The sequence below is a fragment of the Bubalus bubalis genome, chromosome 7 (assembly GCF_019923935.1).
Source record: "Bubalus bubalis isolate 160015118507 breed Murrah chromosome 7, NDDB_SH_1, whole genome shotgun sequence".
In the NCBI taxonomy this organism is placed as follows: domain Eukaryota; kingdom Metazoa; phylum Chordata; class Mammalia; order Artiodactyla; family Bovidae; genus Bubalus; species Bubalus bubalis.
Genome location: NC_059163.1, coordinates 92,511,840 through 92,539,502, shown reverse-complemented (window position 1 = coordinate 92,539,502; position 27,663 = coordinate 92,511,840). Strand labels below are relative to the sequence as shown.

The following is a 27,663-nucleotide window of genomic DNA, read 5'->3' as shown; positions in this document are numbered from 1 at the left end:
AACAGGGTGACAATATACAGCCTTGACATACTCCTTTTCCTATTTGGAACCAGTCTGTTGTTCCATGTCCAGTTCTAACTGTTGCTTCCTGACCTGCATACAAATTTCTCAAGAGGCAGATCAGGTGGTCTGGTATTCCCATCTCTTTCAGAATTTTCCACAGTTTATTGTGATCCACACAGTCAAAGGCTTTGGCATAGATTTCAATAAGTTTCCTTAATTTTTAAACTATATTTACACACTTAATACATCTTATCTTTTTAACCACTCCAGATGCCCAACCAGGTCAACATACAACTTTAACAAGCAAAGTGCTTCTTAGCCTGTTGACTGGAGCTCATGTCTGTGCTTGGTCTCCTCTGTGGAATGCGGCCATGAGCCTCAGATCAGAACTGGGAGTGAGTCATAAACCGCACACTTGCACCTTTTCTTCAAGCCTTGAAAACTCTGTTACATTACTCCTTTTCCATTTTTGGTAGACCATGAAATTAAAAGATGCTTACTTCTTGGAAGGAAAGTTATGACCAACCTAGATAGCATATTCAAAAGCAGAGACATTACTTTGCCAACAAAAGTCTGTCTAGTCAAGACTATGGTTTTTCCAGTGGTCACGTATGGATGTGAGAGTTGGACTGTGAAGAAAGCTGAGCGCCAAAGAATTGATGCTTTTGAACTGTGGTGTTGGAGAAGACTCTTGAAAGTCCCTTGGACTGAAAGGAGATTCAACCAGTCCATCCTAAAGGAGATCAGTCCTGGGTGTTCATTGGAAGGACTGATGTTGAAGCTGAAACTCCAATACTTTGGTCACCTCATGCAAAGAGTTGACTCATTGGAAAAGACTCTGATGCTGGGAGGGATTGGGGGCAGGAGGAGAAGGGGACAACAGAGGGTGAGATGGTTGGATGGCATCACCGACTCAATGGACATGAGTTTGGGAGCGCTCCGGGAGTTGGTGATGGACAGAGAGGCCTGTCATGCTGCAATTTATGGGGTTGCAAAGAGTTGGGTATGACTGAGCGACTGAACTGAACTGAAGCTCTGATAGGAATTACTGAGGCAAGAATACTGAAATGGGTTGCCATGCTCTCCTCCAGGGGATCTTCCCATCCCAGGGATCGAACCCAGGTCTCCTGCATTGTGGGCAGATTCTTTACCGTCTGAACTACCAGGGAAGCCTCTACACTTTTCCAGATCTAAATCTGTACTTAATGTGATACTGCATCCTTCTTATATAGTATTTATGTATTTGTCTCACAGTTTTGTAGTTACTGTATCCAAAAACAGTATGTTAAGTATATTATGATGGCTGTAATTTATTTAACTCCCTATTGTTGGACATTAGAGTGTTTCCAATTTCTGCTTATAAATGTATTGAAAGCATACTTGTAGAAATATTTTGTGTGCATCCTTATCGCCTTGAGATAAATTCCCAAAATAGAATAACTGGGTGCCATTGCCCCAATATTAGTTGTGTTGTGCAATATCTACTGGTACAAAGCTTCTGCTGCTCCCATTTTTACTCCTTGATGAACCATAGAATCATTTTGTCAAATTACAGGAAAAATACTATTGGGATTATTAAGAGAAAGTGATTAATGTATTTCAATATGGTAAGATCAAACCCTTTATGGTATAACAGAGGTAAAATAAAACATATAAACAAAAGTATGTATTTTTTTATAATTTGACAGAAAGATCCTGAAATTCCCTTAGGGATGAAAAGTGTAGGATTTTTTTTCCCCACTAGATATTAGAACACATATTACACAGCTAAAATTGTGATATTGGCATTGAAAGACCATAGCTGTATATATATATATTTTGTTCCTACTGTTGAGTGCTTTCTCTCCCCCAGATCAAGTGGATAGTGAATTTTATCAGTGCCTTTTAAACATCACTCAAGATGATCATCGGAGAAGGCGATGGCACCCCACTCCAGTACTTTTGCCTGGAAAATCCCATGGACAGAGGAGCCTGGTAGGCTGCAGTCCATGGGATCGCTAGAGTTGGACACGACTGAGCGACTTCACTTTCACTTTTCACTTTCATGCATTGGAGAAGGAAATGGCAAGCCACTCCAGTGTTCTTGCCTGGAGAATCCCAGGGACGGGGGAGCCTGGTGGGCTGCCGTCTATAGGGTTGCACAGAGTCAGACACGACTGAAGCTACTTAGCAGCAGCAGCAGCAGCAAGATGATCATATCTTTTTGGTTTACATTTCTTTGTATTTAATAAAATACAAATTACAGTTATCTCCTAATTTGCAAGCTTGTATTTCTGGAGTAAATTATACTTTGGTCTTAAAGGGAAAAAAAAAAAAAAAAAAAAAAGCCCTAGCAAAGCGGTGTTATTAAACTAACAGTTTCTGAGTTTTGCACTTGCCTTCAAAAGCAAGATTAGTCTATAGGGATCTTAAACTTTTAAAATATTATCTAGACTAACTTGCAGTGTTTTGCAATGTAAGAAGACTTGGAAAGCTTTTCATCTGCTTGAGCTCTGGCAGAGTATACCCTAAACAAATGACCTAAAGGGGTTGCCAGCCTCAGGAGGAACTGCTGTGGCTTTTGTCACTTTCCAGATACTTGCTGGTAGGCGAGTCTCACCGTGGGAATGAGTGTGTTGTAATGATCGTCGTGATGATGAACATTGCGTCCCAAGATTGGTTGACACATGATGATGTGCTTTGTGTATTTAATCTTCTTAATGAAACCCCAAGGAAAACATCAGTCCTGCCACTAATGACAATAAACAGGCTTTGTACTCACAGAGTGCTCTTCCTCCCAGGAGCACAAAGCTCTTTATGATTAATTATTTCAGTCATTCGCACACTTGTCCCAGTAGGTAGATAGCTGGATGCTTCCTCTTTAAAAAAAAAAAAAAAAAGGCAACTATTTTCTTCTGTTCTACATTCTATGTTCCAGAATTAGGTAGCTACCTTTTAAAGACCATCTGTATGTCTGCTAGAGTGGACCTGGGCTTCAAAATTACAAGCTTCTTTCCCCTACAAACATCAAATGCAGAGCAGTTGTGGAGTAGTAAATTTGGATGGAATTTGGATGATAGTTTGGCAGGATGCTATGAGTGGTGTAGCCTGAAGTTGGCAAAAAGAAACAAGCTCTGGCTGACCCAGTGCTTTAGTACCTCCATTAGAAGGAGTTGACATGGTGTTGATGGTCTGTTTTGTAAAATACCTTATGGAGTCACCTGTTCATTATACCTAGTCTTCCCACAACACTGCGCCAGGGCAGTGCAAAGAGTCTCTGTTAGGCCTGTTTTACAGAGAGGGGCCCTGGTCCTTTCTCACTGTGCTCTGATGCCTTAGTATCTGGAGGCTTTTCCCAGGGCCAGGAGAAAGGTGAGGGGTAATCGCTCTTAGCGGATCTTCATCTCGTAGTGATCCACCTAGCCCTGTAGGCTAACTTTCCTCTTGCTTTCACTTCCTCGGAAACGGACAGTGCCTTTCTCTGGACACATTTTTGGGACACAACTAGAGCTACATTCTGATCTAGCCATCCACCTCATTCTTCTTCTTCTTACAATATGCCAGTCAGTCTTCAAAGTTTCATCACTTCGGTTCTGCCTCTTCAGTTAGACGTTGAGCTCTTTGGGTGGCATTCTGGTTGGCGTGTATGTTTTTTTTTTTAACTTCTTTTTATTTGCCCCTACATATCCATCAGTGTCGGGACATTTAGGTGCACAATGAACATTTCTGGTTGATCTGTTTGCCATTCACAACTGTCAACAAATACTGCCTGTCTATACCGTCTGTGCCATTTTAACTTTCTTTCCTTGTTCTTTCGTTAAATAAAGGCTTGGCTGTCATCACTTTGAGTTTTTCCTTCTCCCAATTTCCACCCCCTGAGGTCACTCTGAAAGGGAGGTCTTTAAAATGCAAAAGCTTGTGCTTAAGTTGTGCAGTGTCCTCTGCGTGGGGACTAATTACGAGGTTTGGAAACCTCTTCAGGTGGCTGGGATCTCCAGCAGGACGAAAATACTGCTTTCCTAAATTGAGAACAGCTGGCGCTGTATTGCTGCCCCGTATAAAAGAGGTGGTGCTGGTGCTCTGTGCTGTGGAGAGAGGTCTCTGCTCTTTGGGGCCTGTGGAGCTTCAAGCAGAGAGCACCTTTCGTCCCTGGTGTCCTGGTGGGTAAGTCGTCTGAGCCGGTCCTCTGGGTGCCCGCTTCTATAGTTGGACAGAAATTATGATGCATGGAAATGTTCTCAGTTACTAATTCACTATGTTGGTTGTAGTGAATTATTTTCTTCTTCCAGAAACCAGTAGAGTTTGCTCCCTAAATGAGACATAGCTAGTAAGGCTTTGGTATCTTTTCACTGTGTTATTTTGTAGGCTGTCAGCGTTCCTTCTGTATGGTGTGAATCTCTGACTGCAAAAGGATAAACAGAGTTAGTACCGTTTAAAATGTCTTGAATATGTTCTAAAAAGTAGTCACTTAAAGATTACTATGAAAATAGAAAGTCGACAAATTCAGAGAGTAACAAGTATTCCATACGTGTAAGCAACTCATCACAGTGTTTTATTTTTTAAGATTCATAGAGAAGATGCAGTCTTAGGAAGGAATGATATGATCTCTGGGGAGGTTCTGGCTTATTATGACTTCATGGTTAGCAACAAGGGATACTGTCTGATGAAGTGTTTGCAATGCTGGGTCCTGACTTTTATTTAAAGAAATTGAAAAGGAATTGTTTATTAGAATGTTCCTATTTATACTGAAATCAGCTCAAAAAGAGAAGAATTCCAAGATGAAACAATTCAATGTTTTATAAATAAACTCCATCTCAGCAGCTTTTAACTATGTTCTGACGATATATTTATAAAGCAAATGGCTTTGGTATTTATTTCCTTATTTTGATAATGTTTTTGTTTTGGATGGTTGGCAAGTGGACAAGCATGGTTTCTGAACAGAGTTCTGTTTTGTTTTTCCAGGTGGGACAGTAACATCTTTGGGGGAAAGAAAATTGGCTTCCTTTCCTGAAAGTGGTAAACGTATAGCAGATGATGGCCCAGGAGGAACACTAGAGAGATGGAGACCATCTATGTTTTCCACTAGGAAACAAGATCAGTCTTAAGAGTCCATGTTGATCTTGGAAATAGAAGGATTAAAAAAAGTCAAGTTTCCGCAAAGAACAAGAACTTTACCATCTCCTTTTTGACCTGAAGACCAGGGGACAATGGATATCATAGAGACAGCAAAACTCGAGGAACATATGGAAAATCAAACCAATGACCCTGCAAACACTTACGCGAGACCTCCTGAGCCTGTCGAAGAAGAGAACAAAAATGGCAACAGTAAACCTAAGAGCTTATCCAATGGGTTGCGGAAGAGCACCAAAAAGTACCCGGACTATATCCAAATTGCTATGCCCACAGAAGCCAGGAACAAATTTCCCCTCGAGTGGTGGAAAACGGGCATTGCTTTCGTGTACGCTCTTTTCAACCTTGTCCTGACAACCGTCATGATCACGGTTGTGCACGAGAGGGTCCCTCCCAAGGAACTCAGCCCTCCACTCCCAGACAAGTTTTTTGATTACATAGATCGGGTGAAATGGGCATTTTCTGTATCAGAAATAAATGGGATTATATTAGTTGGATTATGGATCACCCAGTGGCTGTTTTTGAGATACAAGTAAGTAAGGTCTAACATGTTTTGGGGGGTTTGCCATGGGAGTTTATATTTAAGTGAGTAGATGTGTAATCGAAATGCTCTTTCTCGGTTTTATCTGATAACTTCAGTCTTATCCAGGCACTTGATGAAAAGAAGAGATAGAAAGATCTACAACCTTGAGTAAATCCAGTCGTTATTCCATCAGCATTTATTGAGCATCTGTATGGAAGTGGCAGGTGTGTGTAAAGGTGCAGGAATGCTGTGGTGGATGACTCAAAGCTTGTAAATTTAAGGTGCAGTTCTGATTTCAAGCAACTTGGCACTATGGTATTTGCATGATACATTCAGAGGCTTGGAAAGGAATACATTCACTTCATCATGCTTGTGTTATTCCAGGCTCTTGACAGGTGGGGAAAGTAGTCGGCTGTTACTCAGAATGTGATGATTATATTGGTCTACAGTCAATCACAGCAGGCTTTGAGGTTTGCCTCTCTTCAAGAGTTCTCAGATTTTACATTTCTTTTCCATTTGCCTATTAGCAATTCAACCACAAGAGTTTGCTTAATAAACTGCATTTAGACCTGGGTCCATGCAGTTTGGGTTTTACATACCTGTAGTAAACAGGCCTTCTAGTTTCCTCACGCCATCACAAAGGAGCAGCTAGTTCACTGGCTTCAGTCTTCCCTTTTTAAAATAGCAGAAATCAGGAAGTGTAGTAAGCCAGGTACTTTTGCTTTGAAGACACTTAAAAATAGGACATAGCTCTGAAGTGGTTATTTCTGTTTCCCTGTGAATTCAGACTGCTAGCCCATTAAAAAAAAGAGGGGGGGCCCTCAGTTCCTCTTTTCTTCTCAGCCATCATTCAGATGTTTTTTCTTGCTAAGATTCTAGTAATTAAGTCACAAATATAAATTTGATCAAAACATTGCCCACAAACAAGGCTTTTGAAAGTATAATATATGCTAATGTATTCAATACACTTCAGAGTCAAATAGGATTTCATTGTTAATGCCACAAGATCATTTTTTGAAGAGGGAATTTATGCTGTATTATTTTTTCAATTGGTTGTTGCTTTGAGATTTGAAGAGTTCAATATATCTTTGCTAAAGAGTTCTACATCAAGTTTGCAGTTTTGAAAACTTGTTCCACAAACTGAAGTCATTCCTGAGCATTCTCTTGTAAATAAAATATGTCTCTCAATATGTATAAGTGAATCACATAGCTGTCAGTTGTCTTAGAACTTCTTACAGGAGGTGTTAGTTATGACATGCTTCACGCTAAAAGCTAAAAAACTTTTAGCATTTTTCTTTTCAGTGTCTGGAATTGACACAATATAAGAGAGACTGCTCAGGCCAAAGGTATTTGCTCTCTTTTATTTTAGAGCAAAGTTTTATTCGTATATGTCCATGAAAATAGAAATGTTCCAGGGTCTGGTTAGCAGCTGGCTTCCAGCCTGAAGTACTGCCTTGGTGTGTTTGAATGTTCATCCAGAGGATTGTTGTTACCTGCCTCTCCATGGCCATCTTCGGTTTTACCACATCAAAACTTGTAGTCACATAAGCCAGCCACGCATTTTAATAGCATCCACTGTTTCGGTCACAGTCCACCAGCAAAAACTTGTTGGGGGAAATCGCACTAATTTTTCTTTTTCAGGTAGATTCGGATCTAACATTTTAGTAACTGGTGGAGTAATGTTTATAACTTGTTTTGCACATTCCAGCTGAATAAAAAATTCTGCTTGTACTCTCACTCTCTCACTTAAGAGCACCTTCAAAGCGATGGGGGAAAAATAATTGGCAGTAGTTCTTAAACTAAATAAGACTGCAGAATGCATATTTCACCTCTAAGTTAATTTTCTGTTCTGAGCACTGCTGAACTGTGAATACTGGAGTGAATATAATTGACTCATAATAATTCCTGCTTATTACTTCACCTTGTCTAACAGCATGGAGCACAGTTCAGCGCTCCTTTTGAGCCTGGGGTTGAATCAAAGGGAGAATAGTTTTTCACTTAACCAAATGGAGACAGTCAGCAGTGTTTATCACCTGTTCCTTTTCAGTGCTAGAAAAGGCAATGCTAGAATAGTAAGCCTTTGAAAGAGATGCCTTGCAATAAATAAATGCTTTCATCAACTAGTCAAGGTGGTTTTTCTCTATATATTTTGACCCCAGAAACCCTGGAATCTTCTTAAAATAGCTCTTGGAGACAGACAGCTAAAATTATATCTGTACATAATTCTTTAAATTAGAAGTCTCAACAGTTACCTGAATTAGACCATGATCCACAGCAGACTGCAGTCTCAGATAAAACTTAAAATATGCCACATGCCTGGAACTGTCTGTTTTTCCAGAGATCTTTGGGAAGATCTGGTTTGGGAAGTTTGAGAGCTCTGAAAATGGGGGACCTGGAGTAATATATTTTATGTACTAGGAAAGTTACAACTAGTAATTCTAAGGGCTTTGTGGGTCTCACCCATGTCTTAATCCCCAGAGCCCAGAGTTTATAGACCCATCTCTGACTGCACAGCAGGGCCATCTTCAGAACTCTTTTTTTTTATTTTCTAAAAAATATTTATTTGGCTGTCCTGGGTCTTAGTTGTGGCATGCAGGAGCTTTGGTTGTGGCATGTGGGATCTAGTTCCCTGATTGGGAATCGAACCCAGGCCCCCTGCATTGGGAGCAAGGAGTCTTAGCCCCTGAGCCACTAGAGAAGTCCCGTCTTCAGAACTTCCCATGCGTATTCAGGAGCCCATGAGGCAGTGGTGCAGACAGGCAAAGCCTTTCCCTTTGGAGACAATGTGCTCAGAGCCAGCTTCTAGGAACCACTGCCTTAGACTAAGGACTCAGAGGGCAAAGGACAGGACTAATGTTAGTCAAAACATACAAAGTGAAAAAGGACTTGTAGATTTTTAAATTTTTTTGCCTCTTTCCATCAAGAATGCATAAAATAAGGGTGAAATTTACAGCTTCACTCTTAAATATCCTTAAATGCACGAGGACCCTTTGACCGTCTTCAAAATATAATTCTCTGAAAATCTATAGTCATAGACAAAATAGTTCATGCCGAAGTTGTCAGAGTATTTTTGGATGGTCCCCAAATAACCCTTGCTTATATAACTTAGGTTAAATGAGTTGTCCCATTTCCCTGTGTGCCCAATTATGTAGTATCACCTTAGCTCATTACTAAATTCCTCTGTGGCTGTGGCTCGCTTATACCACTGCTGTGTTCCCAAGAGAGGGCTTATTAATGCAGTGGATTGACTGACAACATAGAGAGGTTCATTGAATTCTCTGGCAAAGAGTGCTTTTTTAAGGAGTGGTGGTTGTTTAACCTTTAAACTACTTTAACTCACCAGAGACTCATCACACCTTTGGGGCCCAACCCACCTAGATTGATCGCAGTACGTGAATCTTTAGTTCAGAAAACTGCAGATATTTTTTATTCTGTTAAACCTTATTTTATTTTATTTTTTTTGTTAAACCTTATTTTATATTGCCTTTAGGATCAAAAAGCCCCAGTAAACCTATTTTTTCCCCATCCCTATTTTTTCCTTAGGTCAATAGTGGGGCGCAGATTCTTTTTTATCATTGGAACTTTATACCTATATCGCTGTATCACAATGTATGTCACTACCCTCCCGGTGCCTGGAATGCATTTCCAGTGTGCTCCAAAGGTAAGCCCCTCCGAATTACCCTTTAGAGGGTGTTAAGCAGTGATTGAGCACCTGCTCTCTGTTATTCGTTCTCCTAGACACATTCATATGTGTTAACTGAAATCTAACACATTTTCTGCTTTGCTTTGGATTTTGGGGGTGGGGGGGAAATGAAAATGTGGTAATAAAATGTATGTCTTTGTGCATAAAACTTTTATTTTCTGCTACCCGGAAGTTACTGCCGGATTTTGGACTCTGCTTTTTTGCCATCTCATTTTCTCATTCATCCAATCATTTTGAAAGTATTAAGTTCCTTTTGTATCCCAGGCGCTGTAGGATAGCAATGACCAAAATGAAGTTCTCCTCCTCTGAGAATGTATGTTCTTATGGAAGGATGGCAGTGAATAAATAGTCATAACTTGTTACGCGGTGGTAGGTCAAGTAGCTGTCAGTTGGAGAACAACAAAGCTGAGTAAGGGTGAAAGGGACTCTGAGGGTAGGTACTATTTTATACAAGTGTCCCCCATGGCTCAGTGGTATAGAATCTGCCTGCTAATGCAGGAGACGTAGGTTCCATCCCTGGGTTGGGAAGATCCCGGGGAGAAGGAAATGAGCACTCACTCCAGCATTCTTGCCTGGGAAATCCCATGGACAGAGGAGCCTGGTGGGCTACAGTCCGTAAGATCGCAAAGAGTCAGACATGACTGAGCAACTAAAACACAACAACACTATTTTGCAGAGTGGTCAGGAAAACTTCTTCAATAAGAAAGCTTTTAGACAACCAGGCTTAGGGAGTGAGCCATGTGGATGGGGTGAGAACTCCAGGACAAGGAAATAACCGTTGTGGTGCATTCCAGAATAGCAGGGAGACCTGAGTGGCTGAGCAGAGTTGTGAAAAGTTGAGATGATGCAGTCGCATATTTCACGGGACCTTTAGCCCATTGTAGGAACTTGAACCTTGGTGGTGACTGCGGAAGTGAGGAGAAGTCATTCCATTTGGGATAGATTTTGAAGGTGGAGCAAACAGGATATACTAATAAGTTGGACATGGGTTTAAGAGAAAGAAATCAAGGATAAACTCAGAGTTTTTAGTAACTGGAAAGATAGAGTGGCCTTTTGCTCAGATTGTTGTTGTTATTCATTTGCTAAGTCGTATCTACCTCTTTGCGACCCCATGGACTGCAACACTCCAGGCTTCCCTGTCCTTCACCATCTCCCAGAGCTTGCTCAAACTCATGTCCATCGAGTTGGTGATGCCATCCAACCATTTCATCCTCTGTCACCTGCTTCTCCTCCTACCTTCAATCTTTCCCAGCATCAGGGTCTTTTCCAACGAGTCAGCTCTTCACATCAAGTGGCCAAAGTATTGGAGCTTCAGCTTCAGCATCGGTCCTTCCAATGACTATCCAGAGTTGATTTCCTTTAGGATGGACTGGTTTGATCTGTTTACAGTCCAAGAGAATCTCAAGAGTCTTCTCCAACACCACAGTTCAAAAGCATCAATTCTTTCCCACTCAGCCTTCTTTATGCTCCAACTCTCACATCTGTACCTGACTACTAAAAAACCATAGTTTTGACTATATAGACCTTTGTTGACAAAGTGATGTCTCTGTTTTTTAATACACTGTCTAGGCTTGTAATAACTTTCCTTCCAAGGAGCAAGTGTGTTTTAATTTCATTGCCGTAGTCACTGTCTGCAGTGATTTTGGAGCCCAAGAAAGTAAAATCTGTCACTGCTTCCACTTTTTCTGCTTCTATTTGTCATGAAGTGATGGGACCAGATGCCATGGTCTTAGTTTTTCAAATGTTGAATTTTAAGGCAGCTTTTTCATTCTCCTCTTTCACCCTCAGCAAGAGGCTCTTTAATCCCTCTTCACTTTCTGCCATTAGACTATTATCATCTACGTATCTGAGGTTGTTGATATTTCTCCCAGCAGTCTTGATTCTAGCTTGTGATTCATCCAGCCTGGCATTTCACATAATGTGCTTTGCATATAAGTTAAATAAGCAGGGTGACAATATACAGCCTGACATACTCCTTTCCCAATTTTGAATGAAGCTGTCCATTGTTTCATGTCCGGTTCTAACTGTTGCTTCTTGATCATCATACAGGTTTCTCAGGAAAGAGATGAGATAGGTAAGATGGTCTGGTATTTCCATATCTTTAAGAATTTTCCGCAGTTTGTTTTGATCCACACAGTCAAAAGCTTTATTGTAGTCAGTGAAGCAGAAGTGGATGTTTTTCTGGAATTCTCTTGCTTTCTCTGTGATCAAACAAATGTTGGCAATTTGATCTCTGGTTCCTCTGCCTTTTCTTTCTAAACCCAGCTTGTATTTCTGGAAGTTCTTGGTTCACTTACTGCTGAACCCTGGCTTGGAGGATTTTTACCATTACATTGCTAGTGTGTGGAATGAGTGTGATTGTATGGTAGTTTGAACACTCTTTGCCATTGCCTTTCTTCGAGATTGGCATGAAAACTGACCTTTCCCAGTCCTGTGCCACCGCTCAGTTTTCCAGATTTGCTGACATATTGAGTGCAGCACTTTAACAGCATCGTCTTTTAGTATTTTAAATAGCTCAGATGGAATTCCGTCATGTCCACTAGCTTTGTTCGTAGTAATGCTTCCTAAGGCCCACTTGACTTCATGCTCCAGGATGTTTGGCTCTAGGTTAGTGAATCACACCACTGTGGTTATCTGGGTCATTAAGATGTTTTTTGTATAGCTCCTCTGTGTATTCTTGCCACCTTTCCTTAATCTCTTCTGCCTCTGTTAGGTCCTTACCATTTCTGATCTTTATTGCGCCTACCCTTGCATTAAATGTTCCTTTGTTATCACCAGTTTTCATAAAGAGATCTCTAGTCTTTCCCATTCTATTGTTTTCCTCTATTTCTTTGCATTGTTCATTGAAGAAAGCCTTCTTATCTCTCCTTGCTGTTCTCTGGAACTTTACATTCAGTTGGGTATGTCTTTCCCTTTCTCCCTTACCTTTTGCTTCTCTTCTTTCCTCAGCTATTTTTAAATTCTCAGGCAACCACTTTGCCTCCTTACATTTCTTTTTCTCTGGGATAGTTTTGGTCACCACCTCCTATACAGTGTTAGAAACGTCTGTCCATAGTTCTTCAGGCATTCTGTCTACCAGATCTAGTCCCTCGAATCTATTTGTCACCTCCACTGTATAATAATAAGGGATTTGATTTAGGTCCTACCTGAATGGCATAGTGGTTTTCCCTGCTTTCTTCCATTTAAGTCTGAATTTTGCAATAAGGAACTGATGATCTGAGCCACACTCAGCTCTAGGTCTTGTTTTTGCTGACTGTATAGAGCTTCTCCATCTTTGGCTGCAAAGAATATAATCAGTCTGATATCTATATTTACCATCTGGTGATGTCCATGTGGAGAGTCATCTCTTGTGTTGTTGGACAAAGCTGTTTGTTATGACTAGTATGTTGTTCTCTTGACAGAGCTCTGTTAGCCTTTGCCCTGCTTCATTTTGTACTCGAAGGCCAAACTTGCTTGTTATCTCTTTACTTTCTACTTTTGCATTCCAATCCCCTGTGATGAAAAGGACATATATTTTTTTGGTGTTAGTGCTAGGTCTTGTAGGTCTTCATAGAACCATTCGACTTGAGCTTCTTTGGCCTCAGTGGTTGGGGCATAGACTTGGATTACTGTTACGTTGAATGATTTGTCTTGGAAATGATCGGAGATCATTCTGTTATTTTTGAGACTGTACCCAAGTACTGCATTGTGGACTCTTCTGTTCACTAAGAGGGCAGCTCCATTTCTTCTGCAGGATTCTTGCCCACAGTAGTAGATATAATGGTCATCTGAATTAAATTCACCCATTTACTGAGACAGAATGTGAGAATGGATACTGAGACTATTGTAAGCAGGATTTATAGTTTCTCCAGGTAGAGTCATTTCTCAAGAGAGCTGTTAATCATCTTAGACTCCAGTGTGCCCTGGTTTATAAAAAAGGAAACGTGCAAATCATGTGCTTTCTGGGCAAGGGAGTAAAGCCTAACATTTTTTACTGAACACTAAGCAGATGTCCAAGGTGGAGAGAAAAAATAGAGTTGTTCTAAAGAAGTCAACAGTCTCCTTCACCAAATATAGATGTGGTTTGAGAAGCTCTAATTTTCTAAAGCCATCAAGGCAGAAAGTGTGTGTAATTAAAACAGTGTACATATTGAATTAAACATTGGCTGATTTTTAGTGAAACTAATTTAAGGCATGGGAGAAGTTCAGAGGCATAATAAATACTTCTAAGGGGTTATTGTGGTGGGTTAAATGAGGAAATGGCCACAGGAGAGAAGGCAAGCCCATCCTAGTAAAAGGTGTGATTTACAGGGATGAATTGCTATGTTTACAGAAAGAAGTAAATTGGAGATTATCTTCTATGGAAAATGTACAATTTTCAGAAGCCACAAGAGCAGATGTTACTGCTGAGTAACTGAGGTGCAAAGACTTGCAGGGAAGCTCTAGGGACATCCTTGCCAATTGGCCCCTGTGTTCAATTGTCAAGACCCAGACCCTCTTTCTGAAGCATCAGCAGGGTTTGGGTGCCTAGACTGTGGCTCAGTAAAGCAAACACCCATCAGTTTGTTTGACTAGGGATGACGTGGTTTGACAGAACAGGGAGCAGAATTGCATTTTAAATGTAGTCCAGCCTCCGGCTTCCAGCGCTCCTTAGATTTGTGGTTACAAAACTGTTAGATAATACACCTGTCTCCTTTGCTGCTGACTCTATAGAATGCCCTTAGTGACTGAGAGCAATGACACGACTGTGTGTTCTGAAACCACTTGCCCTGGAAGGATGTCTGACCGGTCAGTGATGCCTGACGTCACCTGTTACTCACGGGGTGTGGTCACAGAAGCCACTGCAGTGAAAGGCCCTCGCTAGAATCATTGGCTTGCAGTCTTCTGGTTGCCTTCCTTCCTTCTCCATCCTAGGGTTTAAGTCCTTAGGTTATGATTTGCTTCATCCCACCCACCCAAACTTCAGTTTTCAGGCACAACATTTGAGTTCTGACAGTTGTGTTTAGATGGATGTTGGCCTAGTTATGAGGACTCGCATGAAATGCTTTAGGTTTTCAAATCCCTTTTTCCACAGGAATGTTGGGCTGGCACAGTTACTTTCCTTTTCCCAAGAAAGCTGCCCTCTCATCCTTGCTGTAGAGGTCCAGAGGACCTCTTCTCTTCTAAATTGAAGGGAATGTATGGATGGGAAGGTTTCTGGTTTGGCAGCAGCCAAGTTGATCTCTTTTGTACATAAGTTATTTTTGTGGGAAATGGTGTGTGGAGGTCATAGGTGGAGGAGCCCTTGAGAACACTGAGCTCTGTCTGCTTTGGCTATTATGATCAATGCTTCTCTTTCTGTTTTTTTACATCTTCAAGTCTATATTCAGAAATAGCATAGAATGGTATAAAAAATGAGGAAATTAAGAGGAACTAGAATTTAAGTGGTGTATGCTGGAGGTCCCAATGAAATAGAACAGATCTAGGGTTTCCCTCGGAGAAGGCAATGGCACCCCACTCAAGTACTTTTGCCCGGGAAATCCCATGGATGGAGGAGCCTGGTAGGCTGCAGTCCATGGGGTCGCTGAGGGTCAGACTCGACTGAGCGACTTCACTTTCACTTTTCCCTTTCATGCACTGGAGAAGGAAATGGCAACCCATTCCAGTGTTCTTGCCTGGAGAATCCCAGGGACTGGGGAGCCTGATGGGCTTCCGTCTATGGGGTCGCACAGAGTCGGACACGACTGAAGTGACTTAGCAGGGTTTTCCTGGTGACTCAGAAGGTAAAGAATCCGCCTGCAATGCAGGAGACCTAGGTTCAATCCCTAGGTCGGGAAGATCCCCTGGAGGAGGGAATGGCTACTGACTCTAGGATTCTTGCCTGGAGAATCCCATGGACAGAGGAGCCTGGCAGGCTACAGGCCCCAGGGTCTGAAAGAATCGAACATGACTGAAGTGACTGAGGATGCACACACACAGGGAAAAATCCATTAATCTCAGCTCTGTTACCTGCCCCTTCCCCAGTTTTCTTTACACCCTCTTTTTACACTTCCTTTCTTGAAGTTCTATTTGGCACTTATGCCGAGCGTGTTCTGACGTCTAAGATAGCAGTGACAGGATTGAGAGATTAAGAACTGAGAAAGTACAGGAGGAGCAGAAGAGAGCCCTTGCTCTGTCCTGTGAACTGCTATTGCAGATCTTCATACCTGAACACTGCTGGAAGGGAGGGGGGCGGAGAGTATGGGTGGCGGTAGTATTTTCGCTCCTGGTTTGGTTATACCTTTGGATTAAGTGTTTTTGCACTTAGAAAATCCAAGCATTGAATTGGGGTAGGTGAGTGGATTAAAAAAAAATTATTATGGTTTTGAAGTGAAGAATAATGTGTTCTTAAAACTGAGAACACAATGGTCGGGTGGAGTGTTCGTACCTTTTTATTTGATCTCAGTGTTGACAGTCTGTACCAACCGCACAACCAGAAATTCCTGAAGGTCCACCTCAGATCTGATAAAGCGCGTGCTGGATTCCATCCTGCACATCAAGGGCTTTCACAACATTTCATGTGGTTTGCAGTGAGTCCTGCAGCTCTGTCAACAGTCCTTCTCTTCCCCGGGTACGCATCCTTTGAAAAGCGAGAAAGTAGTGAAAGTGTTAGTAATTCAGTCATGTCCGACTCTTTGTGACCCCATGGACTGTAGCCCACCAGGCTCCTCTGTCTATGGGATTCTCCAGGCAAGAGTACTGGAGTGGGTTGCCATGCTCTTCACCAGCAGATCTTCCCAACCCAGGGATTGAACCTGTGTCTCTCATGTCTCCTGCATTGGCAGGCAGGTTCTTTACCACTAGCATGCCCTGGGAATCCCCTGTGGATCCTTTACTGCCTTCTAGCTCTATCTTTTCAAGGCAGGGTCACCTGTTACTTACATTTTTGTTTTAAGGACTGTCAACTCAATGAAACCTGTATGTTCTCTCGGATTTGCCTCCTGGGCTTGGCCTGAGCCAACTTTGGAAGGAGTTTCCTTGAAACCTCCAGTTTCTTACCTTGACCTCTAATCCTATTTCCCATCATCTTGTGCTACAGAACCCTACACTTAACTGTCACCTCAGCATAGTGTGTTTGGCTTTTTACAGGGGTCATCTGAATACCAGACATGTTTCCAGATCCATAAGATACTTTTCATTGGAAAATTTTTAGACAAAGATTCCTGCCCCCGTTCCTATGGTACTGAACAGGATGGTTTTCCACCTGCTTTGGAGACTGGACTGTCCTCTTACCCATCTGTACACATCTTACCCTCTTTTACCACTGCACGTCTACTTGGACTAGACACTACCTGTCTACACTGCCAAAGACTTGAACCACCACTGTGATCGGGTTGGCTACATGTCAGGGGCCAGTTGCCTAGAAGGATTGTCACTGAGTGTGAGGGACAGCATGTCGCGTAGCTGTGCGCACAGGCCCCAAGCACATAGTCATTGACCGTCTTTCTATATTTCTCTTCTCATGTCTACTCTTACTTCGTTTTATTTCTGAGTATCATTCTTTGCTTTTCTAAACCTATTCACTTGATATTAGGCTGATCCGAAGTCTTCCACCCCGTGGCCCAGCATTTAAGTATTCCAATTTCTCATGTATTCCCGCTCAGTCCACTATTCCTTCCCGTATACCTAAGGTTTGGGTTTTGTTGTTGTTTTTTAGTACAATTTTTAAAGGTTACACTCCACTTACAGTTATTATGAAATATTGGTTGTATTCCCTGTGTTGTACAATACATCCTTGAGACTTTTTTTTAAATTGGAGGATAATTGCTTTACAATGTTATATTGATTTCTGCCATACAACAATGGGAAGCCGTCAAAATTGTATATAAACCCCCTCCGTCTGGAACCTCCCTCCGCTCTCTCGCCCCACCCCTCTAGATCATCACAGATCGCCACGCTGCTCTCCCTATGTTGTAGAGCAGCTTCCCACTACTTTCTCAGTTCAGCCTATCCTCTCCTTGCCCCGCTGTGTCTGCAAGTCCGTCCATAAAACCTGTAACCCTGGGCAATCTAGGGGCAAGAAGTCATCACTTGTGCTCCACTGGAAGATAAAAGTTGATGGGTCTAAACCTTTGGGTTGACGATGGCTTGTGCCCACAAGTGCATCTCCGTTTCTTACACCCAGCAGTTTGTACCTCCACGTCCCCACCCCTGTGTTGCCTCTCTCCCCGGCTCTGTCTTCTCGTTGGTAACCACTAGTTTCTTCTGTATATCTGTCAGTCTGCTTCTTTTTTTGTTATATTCACTAGTTTATTGCATTTTGTAGTAGATTCTACATGTAAGAGAGATCTGTATGCTTAAGTTTGAATGGGTTATAAACCTTTGACTATTGTATCAAACTCCTGCCCTACTCCGTCATTGTCTCCTGTGTCATCATGATGGCTTCTCGGGGCTTCTCCACCCTCGCCCAGGCGAGCCCTTCGCTGACCCCCTGCCATGGCACACAGATTATTGCTCTGAGAATGCTTTTCCTGATCAAGCCACTCCTTTTAAAGCAACCAGTGCATCGCTAATCCATCATTTTCAAACCTATTTAAATTATTTAACAAATTGCAGCTCTTTTTAACTGCAGATGTTTGGATCAGACATTAATACAACTATATGCACCCCCTAGGCTGCCCACTTGACACAAGGTAGGAATACTCTGTAGAGTATTAGTAATGTGGAGGGCAGCCGAATCAAATATTAACTATCCGAAACCCCGACTTCCCCTGCAAAGAGGAAAGAGAGGAGCTTTGATCTTTTCAGTGCATAACTGTGGTGAAGTCATTGGTTATTAATATTTTTAAAAGCTTTGCCCAAGGACACACCACCACCAAGACGTATTATTAGTAACATACTGAATAATTTAAAACGTGTCACTAAAACTGGCCAATGCAATGAATAAAACCCAGTTTGAGGAGCTTCCCCCTTGGATTCTTTTTGACTTAAAAAGGAAAAAAATCACAACTGATGACCTTTGTAAATGTCACATAAATTAGGCTAACGCTTGATTGATCAGCTTGTGAATTTTCTTCCTGATCTTCTTGTGTCATTCAGCTCAACGGAGACTCTCAGGCCAAAGTACAGCGGATTCTACGGTTGATCTCTGGCGGTGGATTGTCCATAACGGGATCGCACATCTTGTGTGGGGACTTCCTCTTCAGCGGCCACACAGTTGTGCTGACGCTTACTTATTTGTTCATCAAAGAATGTAAGTGATAACTCATTGCTGCTTTGTTGACTCTCGCAGTGACTGGAATCCCTAGGCCCTGAAACTGATGAGCGCTTATTCTGTTGAAATTGAGAGCCATGGAAAGAGGGGTGTGTGTGTGTATATTAAAAATCATTTCAACCAGTCATGAACACTGAAGGGTTAAATCTTAACCCTGGCTTCTTGCTAACATTCAGCATGTCTCCAAAATGTCTCCCTCCTTGGTTAGTACTTAAGGTGTGTGCATGCTAAGTCACTTGAGTTGTGTCCGACTTTGCAACCCTATGGACTGTAGCTCGCCAGACTCCTCTGTCTCTGGGATTTTCCAGGCAAGAATACTGGAGTGGCTTGCCATTTCCTACTCCAGGGGCTCTTCCTAACCTAGGGATCAAACCAGAGTCTCTTATAGTCTCTTGTTTTGGCAGGTGGATTCTTTTCCACTAGTGCTACCAAGGTATGAAAGGCTATTTTAATGTTGGAATTAAGAGGAATCGTTGTTAAGTTTATTGCAAAAAGAATCAGTGTGCTCCAGAGCCAAATGGGAAGGACTTTTGAGTGAAATTTCCATTTTACGGATTCATTTCATCATCCCCAATGCTTTGATTAATGTTTTCCTCTTTTGTAACTTTTCCTTGTCCCACTTTATTCTAATTTTGTCACTTCTAGTAGCTTTCTATGCTTTAATAGGCATCTTCATGAAACATTTTGCCAATTCTGACCATTTCACTGGGACGACCCAGAGGGATGGAATGGGGAGGGAAGAGGGAGGAGGGTTCAGGATGGGGAACACATGTATACCTGTGGCGGATTCATTTTGATATTTGGCAAAACTAATACAGTTATGTAAAGTTTAAAAATAAAATAAAATTTAAAAAAAAATTTCCATCCATTCAAAAATATTTTGAAGTTCAACTGTCTGATTTAAGTTAGGCTGTAGAAATTTTATAGTATTTAAAAAAAAAAAAGCAACATGGAGATGAGAATGTGAAATATCTTTCCATATTTATATACTTAATTCTCATTATACAAAATTCTTGTGTATTCCAATAACTTCATGGGGAGCGGGCCTAGAATAATATCTTGTTCATTGGACAGAGGGGTGGGGACTGTATTTGATTTTGGCTGCCAGCACATCCCCTTGTAGATTTCTGAGGCTTTGTGTAGTTGGGCCCATTATTTCAAAATTCTTTTGAAGTAGTGATGCTTCTTCTTCCATTTTTACCAGCTGGTCAGTATTACCCTTCATCTTCAATTGCAAGATACCCCATCCCCATGCCAGTGTTCTTTTGGAGTCTTGTCTCAATTCTGTTCACTTGCAAAGCATATCATAAGGGTCTTTGGGCAGAAAGCAGGGGAAGGAGACCTCCCTTCTGTCCCCTTTGCTCAGTTCTCTCCCTTCTTCTTTTAACCATCATCAATCCAAACAGGTTTAGACCCATCAAGGTTTATCTTCCAGTGGAGCAGAGGTGAATTCTTGCCCTTAGATTGCCTGGGATATATAGGTTTTAATTCTGCTTTGAGGGCATTATGCCAAAGAGATGAGAGTCTCTGTAGTAGATGAAGTCTTTTTGTTTTTTGATGGCAATTGTATATCTTCTGAATTGTTTTCTTTCTAAATGCTACATACAAGCCTTGAGTAGGGTGAACAGTCTGTGAAGTGTTGGGCCTTTGTCACACTGTCTGCCTTGAAGGCAGAGGGCCTTCGGCCCTTTCCTGTCTTCTTTATGTTCTTACACTGTTGGGGAAGTGGCGGAAGACAGGAACCTAGCTCTGGCTGGGCACCAGTATCTCCTTCAACTCCAGTCTTCTGAAATTTCTAATACCTAGTTGTTGGTTCTGGGTGGTGGGCAGAGCGATTTATGTTGTGTGTGGGTCTCATTCTAACTTCTGCTCTGGAAAGGTCCCATCTCTGTGTAAGGTCAGTCACTTTCCGGTTTAGAGGTTCATTTGGGTGGTACAATCTTCCGTCTAATCTGTATATCACAAAAGCTTATAGAAGATGAGGATGATGGCAGGGAGATGTTACAAGTTAAGAATGAAGCTACTGTGGGTGGAAAACAAGGCAATGAAGAGAAAACACCCCCAGGAAACTGAGGGTCAGTTTGATAACTGAAGACGAGGTGACATTACCAATAACAACAAGTAGAGTACTTCCTCTGTGCTGGGCACTATTCTGAGCCCTTGGTGCAGATTGGCTTATTTAATCCCTGCAGCCACCCAGGAGGGAAGCACTGTTTTCCCCCATTTTTCCAGAGGAAATTTAAGCATAAGGAAAGTGAGTGAATTAGCCACAGTCCACAGTTAGTAACCGAGGCTGACTTCAGCAGTTCCACTATCAGTTTCGTGTATCTGTTTAGAATTTTTGGAAACCCAAGTCATCTGATCTGGTAGAATTGGTAAGAAATGGACAGAGGAGCCTGGTAGGCTGCAGTCCATGGGGTCGCTAGGAGTCGGACATGACTGAGCAACTTCACTTTCACTTTTCACTTTCATGCATTGGAGAAGGAAATGGCACCCCACTCCAGTATTCTTGCCTGGAAAATCCCAGGGACGGGGGAGCCTGGTGGGCTGCCGTCTATGGGATCTCTAGGAGTCGGACACGACTGAGCAACTTCACTTTCACTTTTCACTTTCATGCATTGGAGAAGGAAATGGCAACCCACTCCAGTATTCTTGCCTGGAGAATCCCAGGGACAGGGGAGCCTGGTGGGCTGCCGTCTATGGGGTCGCACAGAGTCGGACACGACTGAAGCGACTTAGCAGCAGTAGCAGCAGCAGCCTGGATGTTGGCTTATTGTTGTTCCTTTACCTCAGCACAATAGGGCAACTTCATAATTATTTCTCTACTTTAATAAAGGCAAGTGCAGGACGTAGACACGTTTCCTTCCAAAGGTATGATGGTTTGGGCTTGAGATCTTTAAACTTGTGTAAGTTTGCATATAGCAGGGAAAGAATTACATTCTGCTTTCTCTAAGCTTTGGTGAGAAAGAAAAGGGCAAATCTGTAACACTGGATACAAACCCAACTTTAGGATCTGCTCTGTATGGCCACGTATCCCATGTTTAGGTCCGCTTCCTATGCAATTAGGGGAAACAGTCAGCTTCTAAATTATACCATGTATTGTTGTTATGAGTAAGCAGTGGATCCAGTGGTTTCTTTGAAGATTCTGCTGCTAGAGTTAGATGCATCATTTGTGTATTTTTGCTTTCCCGACTTTTGATCATTTGGGACACTCCTTGTTTGACATTCTGTTGTCATGAGTGGATTATCATCGGGACCTAGGTTCCTTCCTTATAAAGTTAGCCTGGAGAAATCCACCTTGCTCTTAGTACCAAATGTCTTACTAGTTGAGAAAACCTTTCCTTTCTTTTTCTTTTTCACCTTGCTACTGCACAGAGTCCACTGTCTCTGGTAGTCATTGACAAGCAGGGATGGGGTCCCACACAGAGAGTGGAGTTCATTAAGAATTGTCATCATCTCTCAGCTCAAGGTTATCCCTGGCGATGGAATCAGAGAGCAGAGAGGATTGCCATTTTGCCATTTCTGTTTCAAAATAGTTTGTATTAGATCTTTTATTTGGGTCCACCAGTGTTCTCAATTAATGAGCAGTGGTCCCAATGTAGTAGCTAGAAGGGAATATATGTTTATGGGAGAGCAGTGCTAGGGTGTCTAGATATTCCTAAAGTCTGATTTTCAATTCTGTGAGTAGCAAATTGGTCATTCGGGCCACCTCCTTACTCCCCACCTACTTCAGCTTTGCTTCTTGTGCGTAAGTGTTAATCGCTCAGTCGTGTCCGACTCTTTGCAACCCCATGGACTGTAGCCCACCAGGCACCTCTGTCCGTGGGATTTTGCAGGCAAGAATACTAGAGTGGGTTGCCATTTCCTCTTCCAAGCGATCTTCCTGACCCAGGGGCGGAACCAGGGTCTCCTGCGTTGGCAGGCAGATTCTTTACCGTGTAAGCCACCAGGGAAGCCCCTCTTGTGGATAAATCAACACAAAGTAGTTCTGGTTTGCTCAAGCATTTTGAACTTTTAAGGTAAATAGCAGGTGACCCGTGAGGATGGGAAGGAAGCAAGGCTGGTGTGAGATTTCAGGGAAGGGTAAGGGTGCTGTGGTGCTGGAGAATGCATATTTAGTGAGAGCTCCAGATTTCTGCATGTTACTTCAGTTTTTAACATTCAGAGCCTAACAGAACAGTTATGGGGACTGGATCTGACCCCCCACATTACGGAAGTAAGGCTATTCCCGGCTATAAAATTCTCAGATTCCATGAGCTATTGGCTGGAACCTGGTGGCAGGATGAAGCAAGTAAGAATTGATGAGTTGTACATTCAGAAGTACGAAATCAGACTTTCAAATACAAATACAGGTTTATCATATTACTGTTCCACGTTGGACCTAAAGAGCAGTAGCTATTTTATTTTTTATTTGAACCATGCCTAATTTGATGTATCATGTAAAGTTCTGGAAATGGATCTTTTTGCTATTCAACCATTCTTCCACACTTCAAAGTAAATATCACCATAAAAATAATCACAGTTAAATATGAAATAAATTTCAGTATTAAATTATTATCTTTGTGAGCTAATAAAGCTTTAAAATAGAAAAAAAAACAGTTATTCAAGAGAAAGAAGACTTATTGGAAATGAGTGCTGGTTCCATTTATACCTGTGTCATTACGGCCTGTGTGGGAAGGTTGGGGGTGCAGGATCATGTTTAACCTGTGAAGGGCCTTGCTGCTGCTGCTAAGTCACTTCAGTCATGTCCGACTCTGTGCGACCCCGTAGACGGCAGCCCACCAGGCTCCCCCGTCCCTGGGATTCTCCAGGCAAGAACACTGGAGTGGGTTGCCATTTCCTTCTCCAATGCATGAACGTGAAAAGTGAAAGTGAAGTTGCTCAGTTGTGTCCGACTCTTGGCGACCCCATGGACTGTAGCCTTCCAGGCTCCTCCATCCATGGGATTTTCCAGGCAAGAGTACTGGAGTGGGGTGCCATTATCTTCTCCGGTGACAGGCTTTAGTTCTCTCTTAAAGCTGATCAGTGTCATGAACTTAGTGGCCTCACTAGGTAAGGCTCAAACCCATAAGTGAGTTAGCAAGAATCCTAAGCTTTTACTTTGCTGTTGTTGTTCAGTCACTAAGTCATGTCTGACACTTTTGCAACCCCATGGACTGTAACCCACCAGGCTCCTCTGTCCATGAGATTTCCCAGGCAAGAATGCTGGAGTGGGTTCCCATTTTCTTCTCCAGAAGCCACATCTTCTTCACTGCAGGTGGATTCTTTACCACTGAGCCACCTGGGAAGCCCAAGCTTTATATAGGGACTGTCCTGTAGTTGCTATCGGCAATAACAGTATAAAATTGCTGAGAATCAAAATATTGCTAGGCACAAATGCCATTTTTCTCTCCTGCAGAAATAAAAATAAGTTTATATGTAAGAATGAAAATCACTCTTGCTTTGTCATCCCTTGTTTTCATAGACAATACCTTTTTCTTTTGACCTCTACCCTTTTTCTTTCCAGTGGGGTCCCTACGGGAGCCAGTGTGAGCCAATGCCAACCTAATGTGAAATAATTCTGTTCTCTTCCTTATTATTAACCTGCGTGAGCAAACCTAGAGCAGTGTTAGCAACCTGCGCAGGGAAATGACTATCAGACCTGCTACCAGCAGCCTCCCCTGCCCCCCTGACCCTCAACCTGAGCAAATCCTGGGCAGTTCACAGTGACTCATAATTTTGGGTTATCCATTTTCTCCGCCAGTGACTTCTTGGCCTTAGAAAGACTTCTCGCAGGTCTTTAGGGTAGACTGTCCTCATTCAGTTCATCTCGGGGAATGCTTCTTAACTCTGCCACTTTTCTGCTGTCCAGATTCGCCTCGCCACTTCTGGTGGTATCACTTAATCTGCTGGCTGCTGAGCGCTGCCGGAATCATCTGCATTCTGGTAGCACACGAACACTATACCGTCGACGTGATCGTTGCCTATTACATCACAACTCGGCTCTTCTGGTGGTACCATTCCATGGCCAATGAAAAGGTGAGAGCAGTGAAATTATCCTTGGATAAGTTCTTTAAAGGCAGGGGACCCCCTTTGCACACAGCGGGGGTTTCATGTAGCTTAATGGGAATAACTGGAGAAGGAAATGGCAATCCACTCTAGCACTCTTGCCTGGAAAATCCCATGGACGGAGAAGCCTGATAGGCTACAGTCCATGGGGTCGCAGAGAGTCAGACACGACTGAGCGACTTCACTTACTTACTTACTTAATGGGAATAGCTGCTGTTGCCACCTAAATGGGTGGTTGAGGTCAATTGCCTTATAGGGATGACTGCCTCTTAAAGAATGTCACACATATAAATGACATTTAAGGGTAAAATGCTGTGTAATTGTAAAGCACAGTGTTTTACTCATCAGGTAACGTATAGGAGAATTAAAATTGGATAAAAATTTAGGAGCCTTCTCTGTAGAGGCTTTGTTGTGCAGCTGGGTGGGACTGTGCTTGCAGTCAGAGAACTTATTTTGAAGAAGACACCAACTCTTTTAAAGTCAGGCAAAAATGAGTAACTCATGAATAACTGGACTTTGTACATCTTTCAGTGGTACTATGCTCTCTGACTTCCCTTCTTATCCTTCCTTCCTTATTTCTGCTGCCTCTTGTTCCCATATGACTGTCTTTTTCTTCTCCCATTCATTCTCAAAGAGGTGGCTCAGATGTCATCTCTTCTGAGAAGCCTTGCCTATCTCCTGCTCTCTGCCTCTAGTCTCAAGACAGAATGATCCCTTCACCGTGTCTTCCTAGCCTTAGTGTATGTCCTTGGTGTTAACAGAGTTAGTCTGCGTGCCATGATTTACTTATCTGGGGATGTGAGAAAAAAAAGTGAAAGTGTTAGTCACTCAGTTGTTTCTGACTCTGCAATGCTAAGGACTGTAGCCCGCCAGGCTCCTCTGTCCATGGGATTATCCAGGCAAGAATACTGGAGTGGGTTGCCATTCCCTTCTCCAGGGAATCTTCCCAACCCAGGGATTGAACCTGGGTCTCCTGCTTTGCAGGCAGACTCCTTACTGTTTTAGCTTCCAGCGAAGCCCACTTATCTTGGGATATCTGATTATTGTCCGATACCACATTTTCCATATTGTCTGATGCTAACAGTGTTATGAGAATTTGTGAACAATGAAATATGCTATTCCCTATGGATCTAACTCCAGTTCTCGTTAGTGTTGTGCCCACTAATAAATGCCCTTTCTATGGATTACTTCATTTGTCCTTGTGGCTCTGTTTCCTACTTACGTCTTCCTTCTTCCGGTCCCATCTAGATATCGACTAATGCCACTGCACCGAAATCTTCATCTTTCCTCTTAAAGACTGTCAGCTTTATGAGCTCTCCTTTCACTCTTCCGTCTTCCTTGAGCCATAGATCTGACCACTCACACATCCTGAAAATTTTTCCTCCTGGAGATCTCTCACATCCATTCCTGAGTCTCCATTCTTCCTGGAATCTCAGGCAGATTTGCCTGAGCCACAAAGACGGGAGGGGTTCGAGGGTGGAGCCAGAGTCTTGTCAGAGTTGATGCACGCGTGCTAAGTCGCTGCAGTTTTGTCCAACTCTTTGCGACCCCATGGACTGTAGCCTGGCAGGCTCCTCTGTCCATGGGGATTCTCCAGGCAAGAATACTGGAGTGGCTTGCCATGCCCTTCTCCAGGGGATCTTCCCAGCCCAGGGATTGAACCTGTGTTTCTTATATCTCCTTCATTGGCAGGCGGGTTCTTTATCACTAGCGCCCCCTGGAAAGCCCTATCAGAGTTGGGGAAAGGAGCAACGACGACTGTTGGCTTGAGATCCAGATTCTGCTGGTTTCCCTGTTCAGTTATAGCAAATGACAGTTCAATTCAGAAGCAAAGTAGGAGGCAAATCGTGAAAAATATGTCTCATTTTCCTGTTCTTTGTCTTTTACAGAACTTGAAGGTGTCGTCACAGACTAATTTCTTGTCTCGAGCGTGGTGGTTCCCCATCTTTTATTTTTTTGAGAAAAACGTACAAGGCTCGATCCCTTGCTGCTTCTCCTGGCCTCTGTCCTGGCCTCCTGGCTGCTTCAAATCATCTTGCAAGAAGTACTCACGGGTTCAGAAGATTGGTGAAGATAATGAGAAATCTACCTGAGGAGCAGAGCAGAGGCATCAGCTCTTACACCAAAAGAGTTAACGCTGTAACCAAAGGTATAGTTTTGATTTTTATTTTAGGAAAACTGATCACTAAAGGAAGAAGCGGACCAAGTTTTGTGCAAGTGATTAGAAAGATGAACGAAGTATTACCCTTTGACTGGTTTTTTTTTTTAATTCATCCTGAGAAAGTTAAAATTCTCCTTCGGCTCTTCATTCATTGGTGACAAGCCCTCCAATGGGGATTTTACTAATGAGCTTGTTAAAAGAGGTGCCAAAGAACATGCTACTCCTTCCTTATTCTTTCTCCAGGAAAGCTCTCTACTTCAGAATTTTTTCAGGATTTTTTTTTTTCCCTCCAAGGTCAAAAGAATTTGTTAAAATTTTAAATAAATAAAGATATCTGGATATAGACAGCTACTGTGTAAATAAAATCTCCAAATGTTGAGAGTGGTTTTTAGCGTTCGGCTTCGCAGCCGTGGGTTGTGAGTGACCTTTGGGTGAACCTTGCTTCTGCCCTGCCTCAGGGGAGGTCAGGGTCAGGTCTGGGAATATGTGCTGCTGCTACCAGCCAATGTACTATGTGTCATTTTCACTTTATTTTTTTTTTAACTGATAATTTTATAACTTAAAAAGTGAACTAAGTCAGTAGAGAAGTATTTGAGACACCCCGCAGATTTCACATGTGTGTAAATATTTCGAGATCCCTATGACAGGTTTACAGGAGACATGGCGCTGTGTATGCGAATGAGGGGGGCTTCTGTTCTCCACCTGGTAGATTCGCACCTGTACCCCCCAAGGCAGCCAACAGTGTAGCACAGGCTGAACATACATGGGTGTGTGAACTGACCCTCCTGCCCTGTGGGGAACAAGCCTGTGTTTTTCTGCCAGCTCACACACACCCTGGCTGAGATCTGTCATGGAGCTGTGAATTGGAACTCAGAAATCCAATTGGTCACATGTCACTGAAAACC

General features: G+C 42.5%; 1 protein-coding gene across 6 annotated transcripts in view; it reads left to right on the top strand.

Moving 5' to 3' along the window:
• Nucleotides 1-27,137, top strand: part of SGMS2 (sphingomyelin synthase 2) — a 96,512-nt gene extending 69,375 nt beyond the window's left edge. For 4 of the 6 annotated variants that reach the window (XM_006061879.3, XM_006061878.3, XM_006061876.4 and 1 more), the window contains 5 exons: nt 4,945-5,644; nt 9,179-9,296; nt 18,375-18,528; nt 24,401-24,567; nt 26,487-27,137. In XM_006061879.3, the coding sequence (XP_006061941.1) occupies nt 5,190-5,644; nt 9,179-9,296; nt 18,375-18,528; nt 24,401-24,567; nt 26,487-26,690 (1,098 nt within the window). In that variant the 5' untranslated portion in view covers nt 4,945-5,189 and the 3' untranslated portion in view covers nt 26,691-27,137. Of the gene's footprint in view, nt 1-3,997; nt 4,147-4,944; nt 5,645-9,178; nt 9,297-18,374; nt 18,529-24,400; nt 24,568-26,486 lie in introns of those variants that run through there. The other 2 variants (XM_044946143.1, XM_044946142.1) reach the window with 2 other exon arrangements.
• The last annotated feature ends 526 nt before the right edge of the window (nt 27,138-27,663 follow it).